The sequence below is a fragment of the Microcaecilia unicolor genome, chromosome 2 (genome assembly GCF_901765095.1).
Source record: "Microcaecilia unicolor chromosome 2, aMicUni1.1, whole genome shotgun sequence".
Lineage (NCBI taxonomy): Eukaryota > Metazoa > Chordata > Amphibia > Gymnophiona > Siphonopidae > Microcaecilia > Microcaecilia unicolor.
The window spans coordinates 587,053,927-587,069,487 of NC_044032.1; the positions used below are offsets into that span (position 1 = coordinate 587,053,927).

The 15,561-nt window shown below is 42.1% G+C and overlaps 1 protein-coding gene across 1 annotated transcript in view; it reads right to left on the reverse strand.

Moving 5' to 3' along the window:
• Positions 1 to 15,561, reverse strand: part of LOC115462204 (15-hydroxyprostaglandin dehydrogenase [NAD(+)]-like) — a 101,485-nt gene that overhangs the window by 74,728 nt on the left and 11,196 nt on the right. Inside the window, exons 2-4 of the mRNA XM_030192219.1 lie at positions 12,534 to 12,688; positions 12,198 to 12,321; positions 2,801 to 2,907 (exon numbers count right to left, since the gene is read on the reverse strand). Of these exons, the coding sequence (XP_030048079.1) occupies positions 2,801 to 2,907; positions 12,198 to 12,321; positions 12,534 to 12,688 (386 nt within the window). The remainder of the gene's footprint in view (positions 1 to 2,800; positions 2,908 to 12,197; positions 12,322 to 12,533; positions 12,689 to 15,561) is intronic.

Here is a 15,561-nt window from a genome sequence, read left to right on the forward strand (position 1 = left end):
GCTACGTGGGGCCTGAGGGGGCCTGGGCCCCCGTAGATTTTGCCCTGGCCCCCCGGAAACAATCCCCTTCAACCCCCCCTCCCACCAACAACCCTCCCCCACCACCGTCCGCCCCGCCTCCGCATCAGATACCTCGTTTGCTGCAGCCGAAGAGAGTCTTCTTTAGTTCAGCGCCGGAGTAACACCTTCGTTCAAGGAAGTTCCTGCTGTGATCAGCTGTTTCTGATGCTTTACATGCAGGATGTAAGGCATCAGAAACAGCTGATCACAGCAGGAACTTCCTTGAACGAAGGCACTACTCCGGCGCTGAACTAAAGAAGACTCTCTTCGGCTGCAGCAAACGAGGTGTCTGCTGCAGCGGCGGGGCGGGCGGCAACGGAGGAGGGTTGGTGGTGGGAGAGGGGTCCAATGTGGCGGCGGCTGCGGCGGCTGGGGGGGCAACGGTGGGGGGGTTTGGTGGCGGGAGCGGGGTCCAATGTGGTGGCTGCGGCGGCTAGGGGGGGCGACGGTGGGGGGGGGGTGGCTAAACAGTGCCCCCCCCACCTCAGGCTACGCCCCTTCATCCAAGTAAGTGGAGCTGTGGCCAAGTAGTTACAGCACTGATCTTGTAATGCAGAGGTGGATGATTCAAATCCCACTGTTACTACTAAAAAAGCTGTGAGCAAAAATAGTTTTCATTTCCCCGTTCAGGGAGAAAGACGGCCATTAAGGGAAAGTGCACTTCAGGGACTTTTTAAATTTGTATAAAGTCTTTATTGAACATTTCTCAAAACAGTATCACAAAATACAGCCCTCCAGAACAAGTAAGTCATAGGATAAGCAAGATCTAAACATCCAGAAGTACCAGCACACTATGAATGCTGGCCCCTCCCACAGCCTTGGATTTGACCGGGTTTGAGATGGCCGGTTCCAGTTTCCATTATCGCTGAAAAACGAAGTCGGCCATCTCAAACCCGGCGATCTATGGCATTTGGCCAGCCCCAACCGTATTATCGAAACAAAAGATGGCCGGCCATCTTTTTTGATAATACGGTTCCGGACAGCTCTTTGCGGTGCCGCCAAAATAGATGGTCGGCCATCTATTTGGCTGGCGCCATTTGATTATGCTCCTCCACAACAACTAGGTGATAATTCCAATAGTAATATGTTTTACTAAATATGTGTGGGACACTGATTCATAATACATGAAAACAGAACACATGAAAGTTTGTTTTTTTTTTACTCCATTCCCAGATTTTTTGCAGAAAGAAGTTATACATTCACTAGCAGCTGGTAAATGTATAACTTGTTTATCTATATGTTTTTGAAAATTACAAGTATAGTATCAGGCTAAAAATGTAATAAATAAATAAATAAACAAAGGTTTTATATACCATTGTACCTTGGCTTTAGATGGTTCACAACTCAGAGCTTATTCAAGCTACAATTTAATAAGAGCTAAAAAATATATTATATTTTCCAAAAGCAAGAGTACAAATTTTAAGAATACATCTAAGTATTTTAACATGTCCATAAAATTGGTATCTACCCAACAAAACTGGCAAATAACCAAGATTTCAACAGTTTCCTATATCTCAAATAAATCTTTTCACATCTGTCTGCAGTTATTGAATTTCACAAACTAGGGTGTTGCTGTATTTAACGTTTTCTTGCATACTGAAGCTAAATGAACAAAGGAAGCTACTGGAAGCTCAAATTTGTTACCGAGTGTCAATCGATCGGATACCTGATAGGACCTTACTCTCAAAAGAATCACAAAATAGGAGAGGTAATTGCTCAAACATTAGCTTAAAACCAAAACATAGTAGACTGAATTCAATGTGTGCTTCCTCTAGCAACCAGTGTAGATCCCTTAACAGCAGAGGCACTCATCATATGAACAATATAAGTTTCACTGCAGCACTTTGCTATAACTGTAGTCAATAGTAATGAACTGCCTGATACTACCTATATAATATGGAGCCAAGTCTGAGTTGAATCGAGAATAAGATTTAAAATTATCTTCATAGTTCAGCTACTCTCTGGATAACAAAATATACTTGGTTTAGGTCTGCTAAGTAGAGAGTGCTAGCACGGTGACCTTAGTGTTCATATATTCAGCATCATTGTTTCTGGGTTATGGGTCATGCATGTATACATAACAGTGTGAACAATTAAGTGTGTTCAGTCACTGTACCAACTGAATATTGGCACCAAGATGTCTAATGTCAAAATACAAAACATTATCGTTGATTCAACTCTGTTATGTCAACAGAAATGGAATCTTACTTTCAAAGTTCTCCTCTGTACATACAGTGAACTTTTAGAAAAAAAATCAAAGGTACTAGGTTGTGGCCAGCAGCCAACTTCCATCTTCTACTTGGTTCCAAATATAAGGGAAAAGGATGCAAGGTTAAAAAGATTGCAGACTGGTGGCCTTGTCTTGTAGGGATATACAGTTTGTCTTAGCTTCCTGTGTTATTTACAGGATTTTCATTTTATTCAGCTTATTTATTTGCTTATTTATTTTGCTTTGGATGTAATGTTATGAATTGTGCAAACTACTGATAAATAGTGTATGCTATGAACCAAAAGCTCATGCTATTGATCAGTTGGGTGCACTGTTGATCAATTGTACACACTATTGATAATGGGGCACATTTTTTTCCTGTCATTTTGGGTTAAAAATTATGCAAAATAATTACCAGTGCATAATGCACTACTGCATTTGTACTCCTCTTTCACTCTCTCCTTGCATTCTAACACTATGCTGAAAGTTACATTGTTTGGGAACTAATATGTTTAAAATGTAAATACTTACCAAATTAACATTGATGGTTTTTTCCCAGTTTTTTTCATTGTTTATACCAGCATTGTTAATCACAATATGCAGTTTTCCAAAACGTTCAACTGTTTTTTGAAAAGCATCTAAAATATAAAAAATGTATGTATATGTATATATCCATATGTATATATTAATGATGGTATCAATCCAACTATACTTTATTTTCTCACTATATTAACTTTACTTTCTTTACTTTTCTTTTAAAAAAAATCCTAAAATGACCTTATTTAACATTTAAACATCCCCTGCTTAAACAAGTTTCCAGGTTACTATTTTCTGCCTTCTCTTTTGGATGTCCAGATCCATTGGAGCACATCTGTACTAGAACTACAGCACTATGGGGATAATTCTATAAAGCAGGCATCAAGAACATATGTAAATGACCAGAATAACAACATATACTTGCATATGTGTGCACATATGCATATAAATGACAATACTCCAACTACATGCTATTCTATAAGAAGGAGCCTAAATGCAGTGGAACATAGTTCCATTGGTGGGCATACACTGACCGAGCTCATTGTCTTTCCACCCAAACCCACTTCTCCTCTCCCCTCACTCTCTATCTCAGTCAATAACACCCTAATCCTCCCAGTCTCATCTGCCCGCAACCTCGGAGTCATCTTCGACTCCTCCCGCTCCTTCTCTGCGCATATCCAACAGACAGCCAAGACCTGACGCTTCTTTCTTTATAACATCAGCAAAATTTGCCCCTTCCTCTCTGAGCACACACCACCCGAACTCTCATCCACTGCCTCATTACCTCTCGCCTTGACTACTGTAACCTGCTCCTCACTGGCCTCCCACTTAGCTATCTATCCCCCCTTCAATCCGTTCAGAACTCTGCTGCGCGTCTTATCTTCCGTCTGGACCGTTATACTCATATCACCCCTCTCCTCAAATCACTTCACTGGCTTCCGATCAGGTACCGCATACAGTTCAAGCTTCTCCTACTAACCTACAAATGCACTCGATCTGCAGCCCCTCATTACCTCTCTACCCTCATCTCCCCTTATGTTCCTACCTGAAACCTCCACTCACAGGACAAATCCCTCCTCTCTGTACCCTTCTCCACCACCGCCAACTCCAGGCTTCGCCCTTTCTGCCTCGCCTCTCCCTAAGCTTGCAATAAACTCCCTGAGCCCATACGCCAAGCCCCCTCCCTACCCATCTTCAAAATCCCTACTCAAAACCCACCTCTTCAATGTCGCATTCGGCACCTAACCATTAAACCTCTATTCAAGAAGAAATCTAGACTGCTCCAACTTGACATTTCGTCCTTTAGATTGTAAGCTCCTTTGAGAAGAGACTATCCTTATTTGTAAAACTGTACAGCGCTGCGTAACCCTAGTAGCACTTTAGAAATGTTAAGTAGTAGTAGTAGTAGTATGGGCATGGCACATGGTTACACATATTAATTATAGACTACAATAATTATTTACATATTTTACCAACGTACGCACAAGCATTTACACCAGTACTATGGCTGGTGTAAGTCAGAGCTTTCCAAACTGTGGTTCACAACTCCAGAGTCAAGAAACCCGCACTGGGGTCACAACCAGGGTGGGTGCTATATAGGATATCATTGTCCTGTACTCCCTATGAGTTGTGGTCTCCAAAAGATTGGTAAGTGCTGATGTAATTGGTCATGCCTGAATTTTACACATATAGGACTAGATTCTATATATGGCACCTGAAAAATCAGAGAAAAAATATTTCCAACTAGGCATATTCTGTAAGATTTTCCTTTGACTTTATATTATCTGTGTCTGTGAGGTCCTATAGCCAACCGCAAGTCATGTTACTGCAGTGTCTTCATAAAATACTAGTGTAAGTGGTAGAAACTATGCTTATATTGCAGGTCAGACATTTACCTGCAAGTATGGAAGGGATTGTTTCTTATTCTTCAGCTTTTTCTTTGACATGCAGTGTACCACAGGTTTTAGTTTTAGCTCTCATTTAATTTTAAGTCCTTCTTGCACCACATATTAGGAGTTCATTGACTCAGGATTTTTTCCTAAGCATCTATTCATATGTTAATTATCTTTGACTTGTGCTGACTTGGGAATTCTGTATTTCGGAACCAAGTTCATTCATCTCTGAGTGGCTGGTTTCTCATAATTTGAAACTAAATCTGCTGAATTTAGAAGCATGTCACTTACCAAAATAGGATTCTTACATTTGTTTTATCCCTCTTTTGCTGGACTTTGTGTCCTCATCAAAGCAATGTTTCTTTCTCTTGGTTTTCTATTGGATTCTGAATTGTTGTTTATGTCACACATCCTAATCCCTGATTCTCTCCGGCATGGTCATTTCGGGCATGTAAGAAAAACACGTCCAAGAGAAGGATGCCCATCACAAAATCTGAAGGGAAAAACGTCCAAGTGCTTGTCAGGGACGTCCTTTTTATTTTGAGTGAAGGACATGTATGAAGCCATCTTTGGCATGCGCAGATCAGCCAGCATAACAATTGGCTGCTCTGCGCATGCTCAGCTGGCCAACTGGCTTCCCCAGAAGGCAAAAGTAGAGACTAATAGACAATTCACCACTGGAGACGTGAGTCCAACAGTCTTTATTATATCAGAGATAACGACCCGACACAGGCCGTGTTTCGATGCTAAAAAGCGTCTGCATCAGGGGTCAATAAATACACCAAGTAATGAATGCAAAACGAAGAGTCCTACTTGTATATGTGTTGTCAACTCACTGATCACGTAGCACCAAACAGAATATGCTGGATACAAACTATCAGTGAGTTGACAAGTAGGACTCTTCGTTTTGCATTCATTACTTGGTGTATTTATTGACCCCTGATGCAGACGCTTTTTAGCGTCGAAACACGGCCTGTGTCGGGTCGTTATCTCTGATATAATAAAGACTGTTGGACTCACGTCTCCAGTGGTGAATCGTCTATTAGACTCTACTTTTGCCTTCTGTGATTCGTCATCGTAGAGAACTTTTCCTGTTCTATATTTTGGCAACTGGCTTCCCCTCCTTAGGAAGGAAATCGCGTGCAAATGAGCTAACAGCGAGCAGCTCATTTGCATGCAATTTCCTTCATGCATGCCCTTTTCTTTACCAATTCACTAAGGGATCGGTAAGGGAAGGGCTCTTTCTGTGGAGTTAGTGCATCTGGCTCTTAGTGAGTAAAATGCTGTAATAATACTACTGGATTGTTGGTTCAATAATGCTTTGATAAACAAATTAGCATTGATTCCTACGATTCGAAAAAGAAGAACACTGCTTAAGGACAGGAAGCACTACAAATATTACACAAAGTCCTAGAACACCAATACATGTACTACTGGTAAAACAGAACAAGTGAGACTGCTACAGAGTTCTACACAGAAACTGCATTTAAACAGAATACCACACCTCAGTCACACATAAAACATAAGCAAAACCATCACCAAATACAGAACAAGGGATCACAAATTAGAAACAAAAATATAAAGATAAAAATTGAACTGCAAACCCCAAGAAGTCAAGCTAGGCATATACCACATGATAGGAGAAATAAAAACAGAAATGTATTTCCTCTTGTACTGAACAAAATACAAAGGCACCCGTGATGTACATTTCCCAAAGCAACATATTCCACCAAATAAATTCAAAATAAAACACTTTTTTCTATCTTTATTACTGCATCTGTCCTCGTTTAAACAGAAAGTTGTGGCAGAAGGGCAGGACATGGCAGAGGGAAGGATGTAGCAAAAGCACAGGCAGCATGTTATTGCTTCAGGTGCTGACAATCAGATTTGGTGGACTTGGGAAGGAGGGTTAGGAGGATGAAGGAGCACTGCTGGACTTGGTGGGGGGGGGGGGTGCGGTTTGAGGAAGGAAGAGGGTAGTGGTGCTAGCTCCATGGCAGGAGGGATGAGAAGGGAAGAGAAGAGAGAGACATGTCACAAACTTTTAACAAACCCTGCTGCTCTGTGTGCCAGCCCTGCGACACACCTACCAGTTAAGAACTGCTGCTTTAGATGATATCTTCGTAATTTGGACTGAAGGAGAAGAGAACTTTAAACATTTGGAAGGGCCATACAGGTCTTTATCTGCCATCATTTACTATGTTTTCTACAACTCCTTCAATGCATACCAATCAAGCTCAAAATGAACTATTCTATGGAAAGTATCAACTTTTTAGACACTGCAGTTTCATTCTGAAATGTTCACATACAAATATCAGTATACAGGAAACCAAATGGCAGATGCAACTGTCTTCATAGTTCCAGTTTCCATCCTCCACACATAAATAAAACCCATTATATACAGCATTTACTGTATATAACACCTTAAAGTTCTAACAGAATTCCTTAACAAAAGGGCTACCATACCAAAACCATATATAAGAAATCCTACTACAATACAAGGAAGGGAAAACCATGAAACATGTACCGCTTGTAGTAACATATAATCCAGAAGTAGAACCTTGAGGAAAATGATAAAATATTTTCAACCCCTATTTCTGGTGAATGAATTATTAAAAACAATAATTCCTGCCTCCCAATTTTAATCTTCTACCCATCACTTAACCTGAAACAAAAACATATAAGGAGTACTGAGTTTATGAAGATAGCCTCAGTGTAAAGGGTCACGGAGCTGCTGCTCCAGGGACCCGATCGCAGTGCAGCCTGAAACGGGACCGCTCGGCTGGCTGTCCCACACCCGGAGAGCATTGCTGGGAATGGGTCGCCTCTGGTACAGTTTGCGGGCCTCCTCCACAAACAGACTGGTGCTGGGGGCCTGCCGCAGTTCTCTCCCCGCCTTGTGGCCGCAGTTCTCTTCCCACCTCATGGCCGCAGCGCAACCCTTGCCTCGGTCAGACACCAATCCCACCCGTACCTGGACGGACAACCCCACCCAGGAACTGTGGAAGAGTGCAACCCAAGCCGGAACACCTCGCAAGCATCTATCATCGAGGGAGTGCCGTAGGGCGAACGAAGCAGTGGACGGCGCTCCCACCCAGAATGTTGACCGATGCCGTAGCACGAGAGGGGCGGCCAAGCCTCTCCTCAGGAGCGACCGCACAGAGCCAAATGGGTGCCGCTTGTATACCTAATCTCTGCCTCTCCACCCGGTCACCGCGCCTGACAAGGCTGTCCAGGCGGAGCATGAGGAGAGGGGAAGCGCGACTACCGGGGCCAATCTGACGGCAATGCATGCTGGACAGGGCTCACCATTCCTGCCCAATGGTCTGAAAACCCTAACATCATCTCCGAGCTGGCATACGGTTTGCCGCGGACAGTGCGCCAATGTTTGGTGTGCTGCTTGCTGATCATTGGAGAGGAATGTATTTAGCATGCTACTTGCGCTAAGAGCTCTGTTTTGCATGCATTTGCATGCTATTTGCATTCAGAATCTGAGTGCGTTTTTCATACGCTTGGGGGCTCTGATCATGGAGTGGTAGCAAACGCAGGTGCTATTATGGTGCTAACAGCCTCTAGCGCCTGCGTTTGCTTCTGAACATCGGCCCATCAATTTTGTCTATCCCTAAGGTCTCCCTCCTGCACGTAATAGCCCCTTTTGTCCTATGCATATACCCCCACCTTTCATTCTCCCTCCCCACCCCCCACCCCCAACACACACATTCACCATTCAATTTTTCTCCTCCCCTCTGCAGCTTTCATTGTTTCTCTTCCCCATCCTCCCCCTGTTACTAGGGCTGACTTAAGACAAGAACCAGGTGAGACACTGACTCAGGATACTAAAAGCCTATCCCACAGACTCTCCCTTCAGAGCAGCCAGTCGAGAGCATGCTATTTTGCTTAAACTGCTATGCTCTCCTTCCTTGCCTGCCACCAACAAAATTGCACATTTAAACATTGGAACAGGTACTTCTTTTTCTCACAGTTAAACCTGCCAGAGAGCTGGTGGCAGCACAAGGAAGAGAGCACAGCAGTGAAAGTAAAGTAACATGTTTTTGCCATTATTTAAAAGATATGGGGCTCTATGTACAAAAATGTTCATGGGTTAGTACCCATTTTGCAAACTTTAGCATGAAGATGCAAATAAGCACCTGGCTCATTTACATCACTAGCTAAATGTGGCATGATAATCTCCACACATTGCCATAGACAAAAGCTTTGAGTGTTCATGCCTATGGCAACAAGTGAAAAAAAGATTTGCAAGCCCCAACAATTTTGCATAATGGCATTTAAAATTTAAAGATCTCTCAAGTCCAAATCTGAGGTCCCTCTAGAATGCCATTCCTTGGGAAGACCTCAAATCCCTGGTGGCCCAGTGGAACCACAATGACTACTCAAGCTCCAATATGGGGCTTAATTGTATGCATCCCGTGAAGACTCTCCCCTTTCCAAACCTCAACCCTTCCTATGATAAATTGTTAGTCTTCTCTACTCACTTCTCCCCCAACAGCAGCCTTTTTCAAAATGGCACCACGGACCCCTAGTGGTAGTTTCATGGTACTACAGCTAGGGTCTTCAATCTGCTATATAAGGGAAGATTTATTCATATGGCAGCTTGAATCCCTTAGAGGTAGTACCAGGAGACTAACACGGGGGGGGGGGGGGGGGGGGGTCAGTAGTGGCATTGAAAAAAGGCAGCCATCTATGCATGGACAAGTGGGGATTGCTTCTGTCTCATTCCCCCCCCCCCCAAATCCTAGGATGAGTTGAAGTTCTGAAGGGGGATATTGGGGTGATGCAGTGGATGGGGTACTGTAGAGAAGGACCAGTTACTGGTATGGGAACGGGCATGGTTTGGAAATTGGTAGGGACTTTGGGAGCATACTTACATTTTAGCTCCGCTTCAGAACTCGAGGAGTCATGACAGGGCTTGGGGGTTGCATGGGCCCCACTGCGCCATCAGAGATCTGAGGTCCTCCTGGGGCAAAGGATTCCAGGGACCCTTAAATTTGATTCAGATGATCCTTTAAAATGTAAGTTCTCTTGCATGAATGAGGTTGTAATCATTTTTTTGTTTGTTTGGTATGGTAAAATAACTACAGCTTTTGATCTGTGGTTCTTTTTACATGGAAAATAGGCTCACAAAGTCATTCTTACACTCCCTTGTTCATAATTTTTGCATTAATAAGCTGCTTGAATGATTTTGCATTATAGCAGCTCATTAATCATTAATTAATTCAAACAAGTGGCAAGCTTTCATGCTATCTACCGTCAGGGATAATCAGTGGCTTTCATTGTTTCTACCTTAATAACAATTTATAGGTTTTACTTCTCGGAATTTGTCTAAAGTTTTTAAACAGAGCTACATTAACCTATTTTACCACATTCTCCAGCAAAGAGTTCCAATGCTTAACTATACATTGAGTGAAAAAATATTTCTCTTATTTGTTTTAAATGAATTGCTATGTAACTTCATGGACTTCCCCTAGTCTTTGTATTTTTGAAAGAGTAATCAATTGATTCCCATTGACCTGTTCCACTCCACTCAAGATTTTGTATACCTCTACCATATCTCTCCTCAGTCACCTCTTCTCCAATCTGAAGAGCCCTGACCTTTTTAGCCATTGTTCATAAGAGGAATCCCACCCCTTAATCATTTTACTCACCCTTCCCTAATTTCTTTTCTAGTTCCACTATATCTTTTTTGAAATACTGAAAGCAGGATTGCACACAATACTCAAACTGTGGTCGTATCATGGAGTGATACCGTTGGGAGCTCTGAGAAAATCACCTGCTCTATTTTCATACACTCTGCTTTGATGTCAGTTGCATTTCATTCTTAGTTTTACAAAAGCAGAATTATACAAATAATTAAAAATGAGTTTGGACTTTGTGATTTTTTTTTCTTACAGGCACTGTATAGTTATCATGAAAACTGTAATTTTCATTCAAGTATGGGAACTTCTGTTCTTAGTCAAGGAAAGGACTTGGGCAAGGCAGGCTTAAACATTACACAAACTGGTCATCTAAGGTGACAGCTTCTATGGGAAGTCAAAGAGCAGATGCAGTCAACACAAAACATTAGATACTAAAGTCACAGTAACTCAAAGAACTATCCATGCTTAATTTTACCTGCAGGGAATGTGGGGAATTTTAAAATAGTTCATTTAGTTGAATAAATTGGTTTTGTACATTTCCTTCATTATCTATGTACTGCATATATATATATATATATATATATATATATATAACAGTTAAATAGTTAATAGTTGATGTTCAATTATGCTTTTGCAGGAAGTGATGGTGTTGGGTGTGTGTATGCAACATTTCATTATATTCAGCAGGTTTAAAAATCTCCATGCAGTGGAAATTTCCTAGTACCAAGCCATTCAGCCCAGAGCTGTGCTTAATCATGCGATTAAAAAATTATTAATGCCACTATTAATTTTGATATCATTGCACACCTCTAGTTTGAAGCAACATTGGAAACATCCAGGTTGGTACTTCTAAACACAGAATGTTTTGTACAATATGTACAAGGACACTGGGAAATAAATATGTATTTGCTGGCATGCCCAGTGGCAATAGCCCTTTTAGAAAGAAAGACATTGAAAAAAAGAGTAGCTGATGCTTATACCTTTCTTTGAGCAGGTGTAAATACTGAGAAAGAATATATTCTTATTGCAATGATAGCAGCACAGGTATAATAGCATGATTTACATGTGTAAATGCACTACATGTGTAATGATCATGCAGTCCAGCTAGTTACATATGTGACAGCTGCAGAAATCAGAGTTTATTATTAGATACTGTGAAGGGGGAATGTTCTTAAGGGGCAATGTTCTGGGTGAGACTTGGGTAGTCTACACATGTAACTAGCTGCACTGAAGATCAATACACATGTAGTCCATTTATATGTGTAAACCCTGCTATTTATACCTGTGGCCGTCTAAATATATATATTTTTAATTTTTTGTATAATTTAATTTCTATTTATAATGGACTTATTTTTAAGAATAAATACATTTAGGAAAAATATATATTTGCATGACAGCTATTGAGGGCAAGGAACATATATTATTGAATGAATGAGTTTTTATAGACATGCTTGTTGTCAGAGAGGATACTTATGAGGTGTCTATTCTTGCTTCCCCTACACATTCTGGCCATGACAAATTTCTCCTTGTTCTGTTTTTGTTTTTTTAATTATTTTTTTTTTCTTTGTTTGTAGTAGGTATTTTTTTTTTCGGTTTTCCAGGTCTCTCTCAAATATTGGCAGCTGTCATTCCAAATATTCCTGATATTATCTCTCCAGAGGCCAAATCTTTTTGTGATGAATTGAAACTATAAAGCATGTGCTTTAGTGCTGTATAATCAGAAACAATGCAGGCTGCCCTTCAACTATTTCTAAGCAACAACTAGAATATAGAGTCCCATTAAGGTTGGCTGTCAATCTTTCAGGCTTCTACTTGGATTTTCTGTTTCGAACAGCGTGCTCTTACCTTTTAGCTGATCCTTCTTTGTAACATCACATTTAATGAAGAGAGACTTGTCACTTCCAAACTCTTTATCCAGTACATTTTTATACTCTTCACCTTTCTCCACAGCTATATCAATTAGGGCCACCTGTCAGGGGAGAAGAAAAGGTGGATAAAAGCAAACCCTCAAAGAGAACAGAAAGATGCAAAAGCAGAAAGAGAAGTGTGGCTCAGCTGCCCCGTTATTTCCCTCCGCTGTCAGCTTTAAAGCGATTGCAAGAGTTCTATGAGCTCTCCAAGTACAAGACCAGAAAGCCCTGCAAGAATCCAGTTTGTCCTCTCGTGTCAGCCCTCACTCACCGAAGCTCCCTTCTCCATCAGTCCCCTAACTATAGCTTTGCCGATGCCCTGCGCGCCCCCTGTCACCAGAGCCACTTTGCCCTCCATTTGAATTCTGCTGCAGCGCTGCGAGCCGACTGTACTGCTCCGGGACTCTCTCTGCTCTTCCTGTCTGGCTGTCAGGCTCACAATTCCTCCCTTTTTCTCTATTTATTTACTTTTCTGCCTTGTGGGCGTCGGTCTCATGTATAGTGTATGTTTTTTCACATCCTCCACATTATAGAGGGCAGGGAGTGTGAGTGTTTGGGGGCGGGGGAGGATGTTCCTTGTGCTCTCAAGCTCTGAGGAGCCAGCCAGGTGTCACCTGCCCCTGGCACACGGCCGCCATTTCGTGCTTTTTGCTTCTTCTTTTTTATCTGCCTTTCCAGCCCTGCCCAAGCCTCAGTGTGTGTCTGAGGTTGTCCAAAGAATCTCTACACTATATTTATATAGTGTCATTGTGACTCGGTATGTTAGGTCAACGCACAGTGCTGTACAACAGCGGACCTGTGTTTTTACGCCGTCTGCTCTTTTTGTGGCACCCTGTAACTTTTCACTTGATCCCGATTTTTATAAATGCAGCATTGCAAGCAGTATTAAAAACAAACATTTGGACCTAACACCCCCCCCCCCCCCCCCCCAAAGCCTGGGGACTTTTGCTGTTAGTCAAGGAAAATGCTGGGGAAATCAGTGTTATTTATCCCCCCCCCCCCCCAATAAAGATAGTGGACCATAATCCAAACTGAGGTGGCAATAGTCCTCCATATAATTCAGATACATAGAATGAATATCTTCAACCCTCAGTTTAACAACCTGCAGCTTACTACTACTACTATTTAGCATTTCTATAGCGCTACAAGGCATACGCAGCACTGCACAAACATAGAAGAAAGACAGTCCCTGCTCAAAGAGCTTACAGCTTGAGTAATAACCTATGTACAGTGTGTCCTGTTCTTTCAAAAAGGAGTCCACGTTTTAATGCATTATTCACCTTAGCTCTAAACTCAGGTCATCATACTATGATGTAAATGATAGTACTTTTATATTCAGCACCATTTAATTAAGCAATAAGAGTTGATGCTGCAGAGAATGATTATGACTCAGCTGCTGTATACGCAATAGCCTGAGGCTCTCAGTATAACTTAATTTGTGTATACCTGAGATGGGAGGGAATGGGTGGTTCTCAGAGAGAAAGAGAAGTAAATGTATTATTTATTTAAAAATATTTATATCCCACCGATCCATTTTGGGCAGGTCACAATTTAAACATTTGAAATAGCAGAATTAACACAACATGGCAATAAAACAATGCACAGATCGTTTAAATCCCATTGCCAAAAGCATCAGCATTAAAACAAAAATATTGAAATCCCATTCTCAAATTCTTCAATAGACTGAGGTGAAAGAACTAGAGAGATAAGGAATAGAACAGACCAATAGGGTGACAAAGGTTAAAAAAAGAAACAACCCCCCACCCTTTAAGTTTATTAATATATTTATATTTGGCACAAGCCTTCACAGTTGGTAGTACAAGGCCAATTGCATTCAGGTAAAGTAGGAATTTTCCTACCTTCAGAAGGCTTACAGTCAAGGAGTATATTTACGGAATGATTTATCTCATAGCTATGAGGAAAATGCTTAAGGATCCTTTTACTACTGCATTAAAAAGTGGTCTTAGCAACCCTTACTTGGGTCTTTCCTGTGCACTAAGGCCACTTTTCACAGCTGGAAAATGGCCGATTTTCTGTTTTCCACATTAATGGCCATGCGCTAATTTTGCCATTAGTGCATAGCCAGTGGCGTAGGAGGGGGGGCGGGAGGGGCGGTCTGCCCCGGGTGCACGCGATCGGGGGGTGCCGGCCCCGCTGGTTCCCTGCTCCCTCTGCCCCGGAACAGGTTACTTCCTGTTCCGGGGCAGAGAGAGCAGGGGACCAGCGGGTTACTTCCTGTTCCGGGGCAGAGAGAGCAGGGAACCAGCGGGGCTGACACAGCTCCGAGTGACATGCACTCAGGGCGGATCGGCCCTCCCGCAGGTAAGAATGCGGTCCGGGGGGGGGGTGCGCCGAAGAGGGGGGGTGCGCAGCAGCGACCCGCCCGGGTGCCATTAGCCCTCGCTACGGCACTGTGCATAGCCATTTAAAAAGATTAGCACTTGAGCCCTTACTGCCACCTATTTTGTGGGTGATCAGGGCTCATGAGCTGATCACATGATAATCAGCATGCATGAATGCAGATGCACTGATTAGTGCAGAAACACTCACTCTCCAACCCCAGACATGCCCCCTTGATGGCAAAGAAATATATACTTTTAGTGCATGATTTATGCATGCACATTGCAAAATTACTGTGGAACACCTCAGCATGTGCTGCAGTAAGCCCCTTTCTAAAAGGACCCCATAGAAAGTAGGGCCCTAAAATTGTACTTAAGTCAATGGAGGGTGAAGTCTGGATCCAGTAACATATCTAAACCTACTTTCTCTGTAACATAGACATGTATTATTTGTTATTGTTCCAAAAATAAGTCTTAGGACATGAATATAGGTGTGTGACTCATAACTTCTATTTTCTTTCGCTAATCACTTTCCTATCCCTATCCCCCTCCAACAGTCTCTGTTTAGAGAGACTTCCTTATCCTTTAATTTCTTTTTTTTCTCTTATTACAAGAGATTGCAGAAAGAGGAAAACAGGTGACAATATCTAGAAAAGCTAGGAGAAGCTGGTTGAGTAGTCAGCAAAGCAAAGATGCAAATGGAAGAAAAAATTGCCAATATGGTAAAATGGTGGTGGTGGTGGTGGGGGGGGACAAGATATTTATTTTAGATATGTTAGTGATAGGAGGAAGTGCAAAAGTTGCATTGTGAGACTCAAAGATGAAGGGGAGGAATATGTAAAAGCTGAAAGATAAGGCAGAATTTCTTAACAAATATTTCTGTTCTATGTTCACAGCTGAAGGGCTGGGAGCAGGACCACAGAAGAAAAACACAAATAGGAATGGAGGGGTGGTAATCCC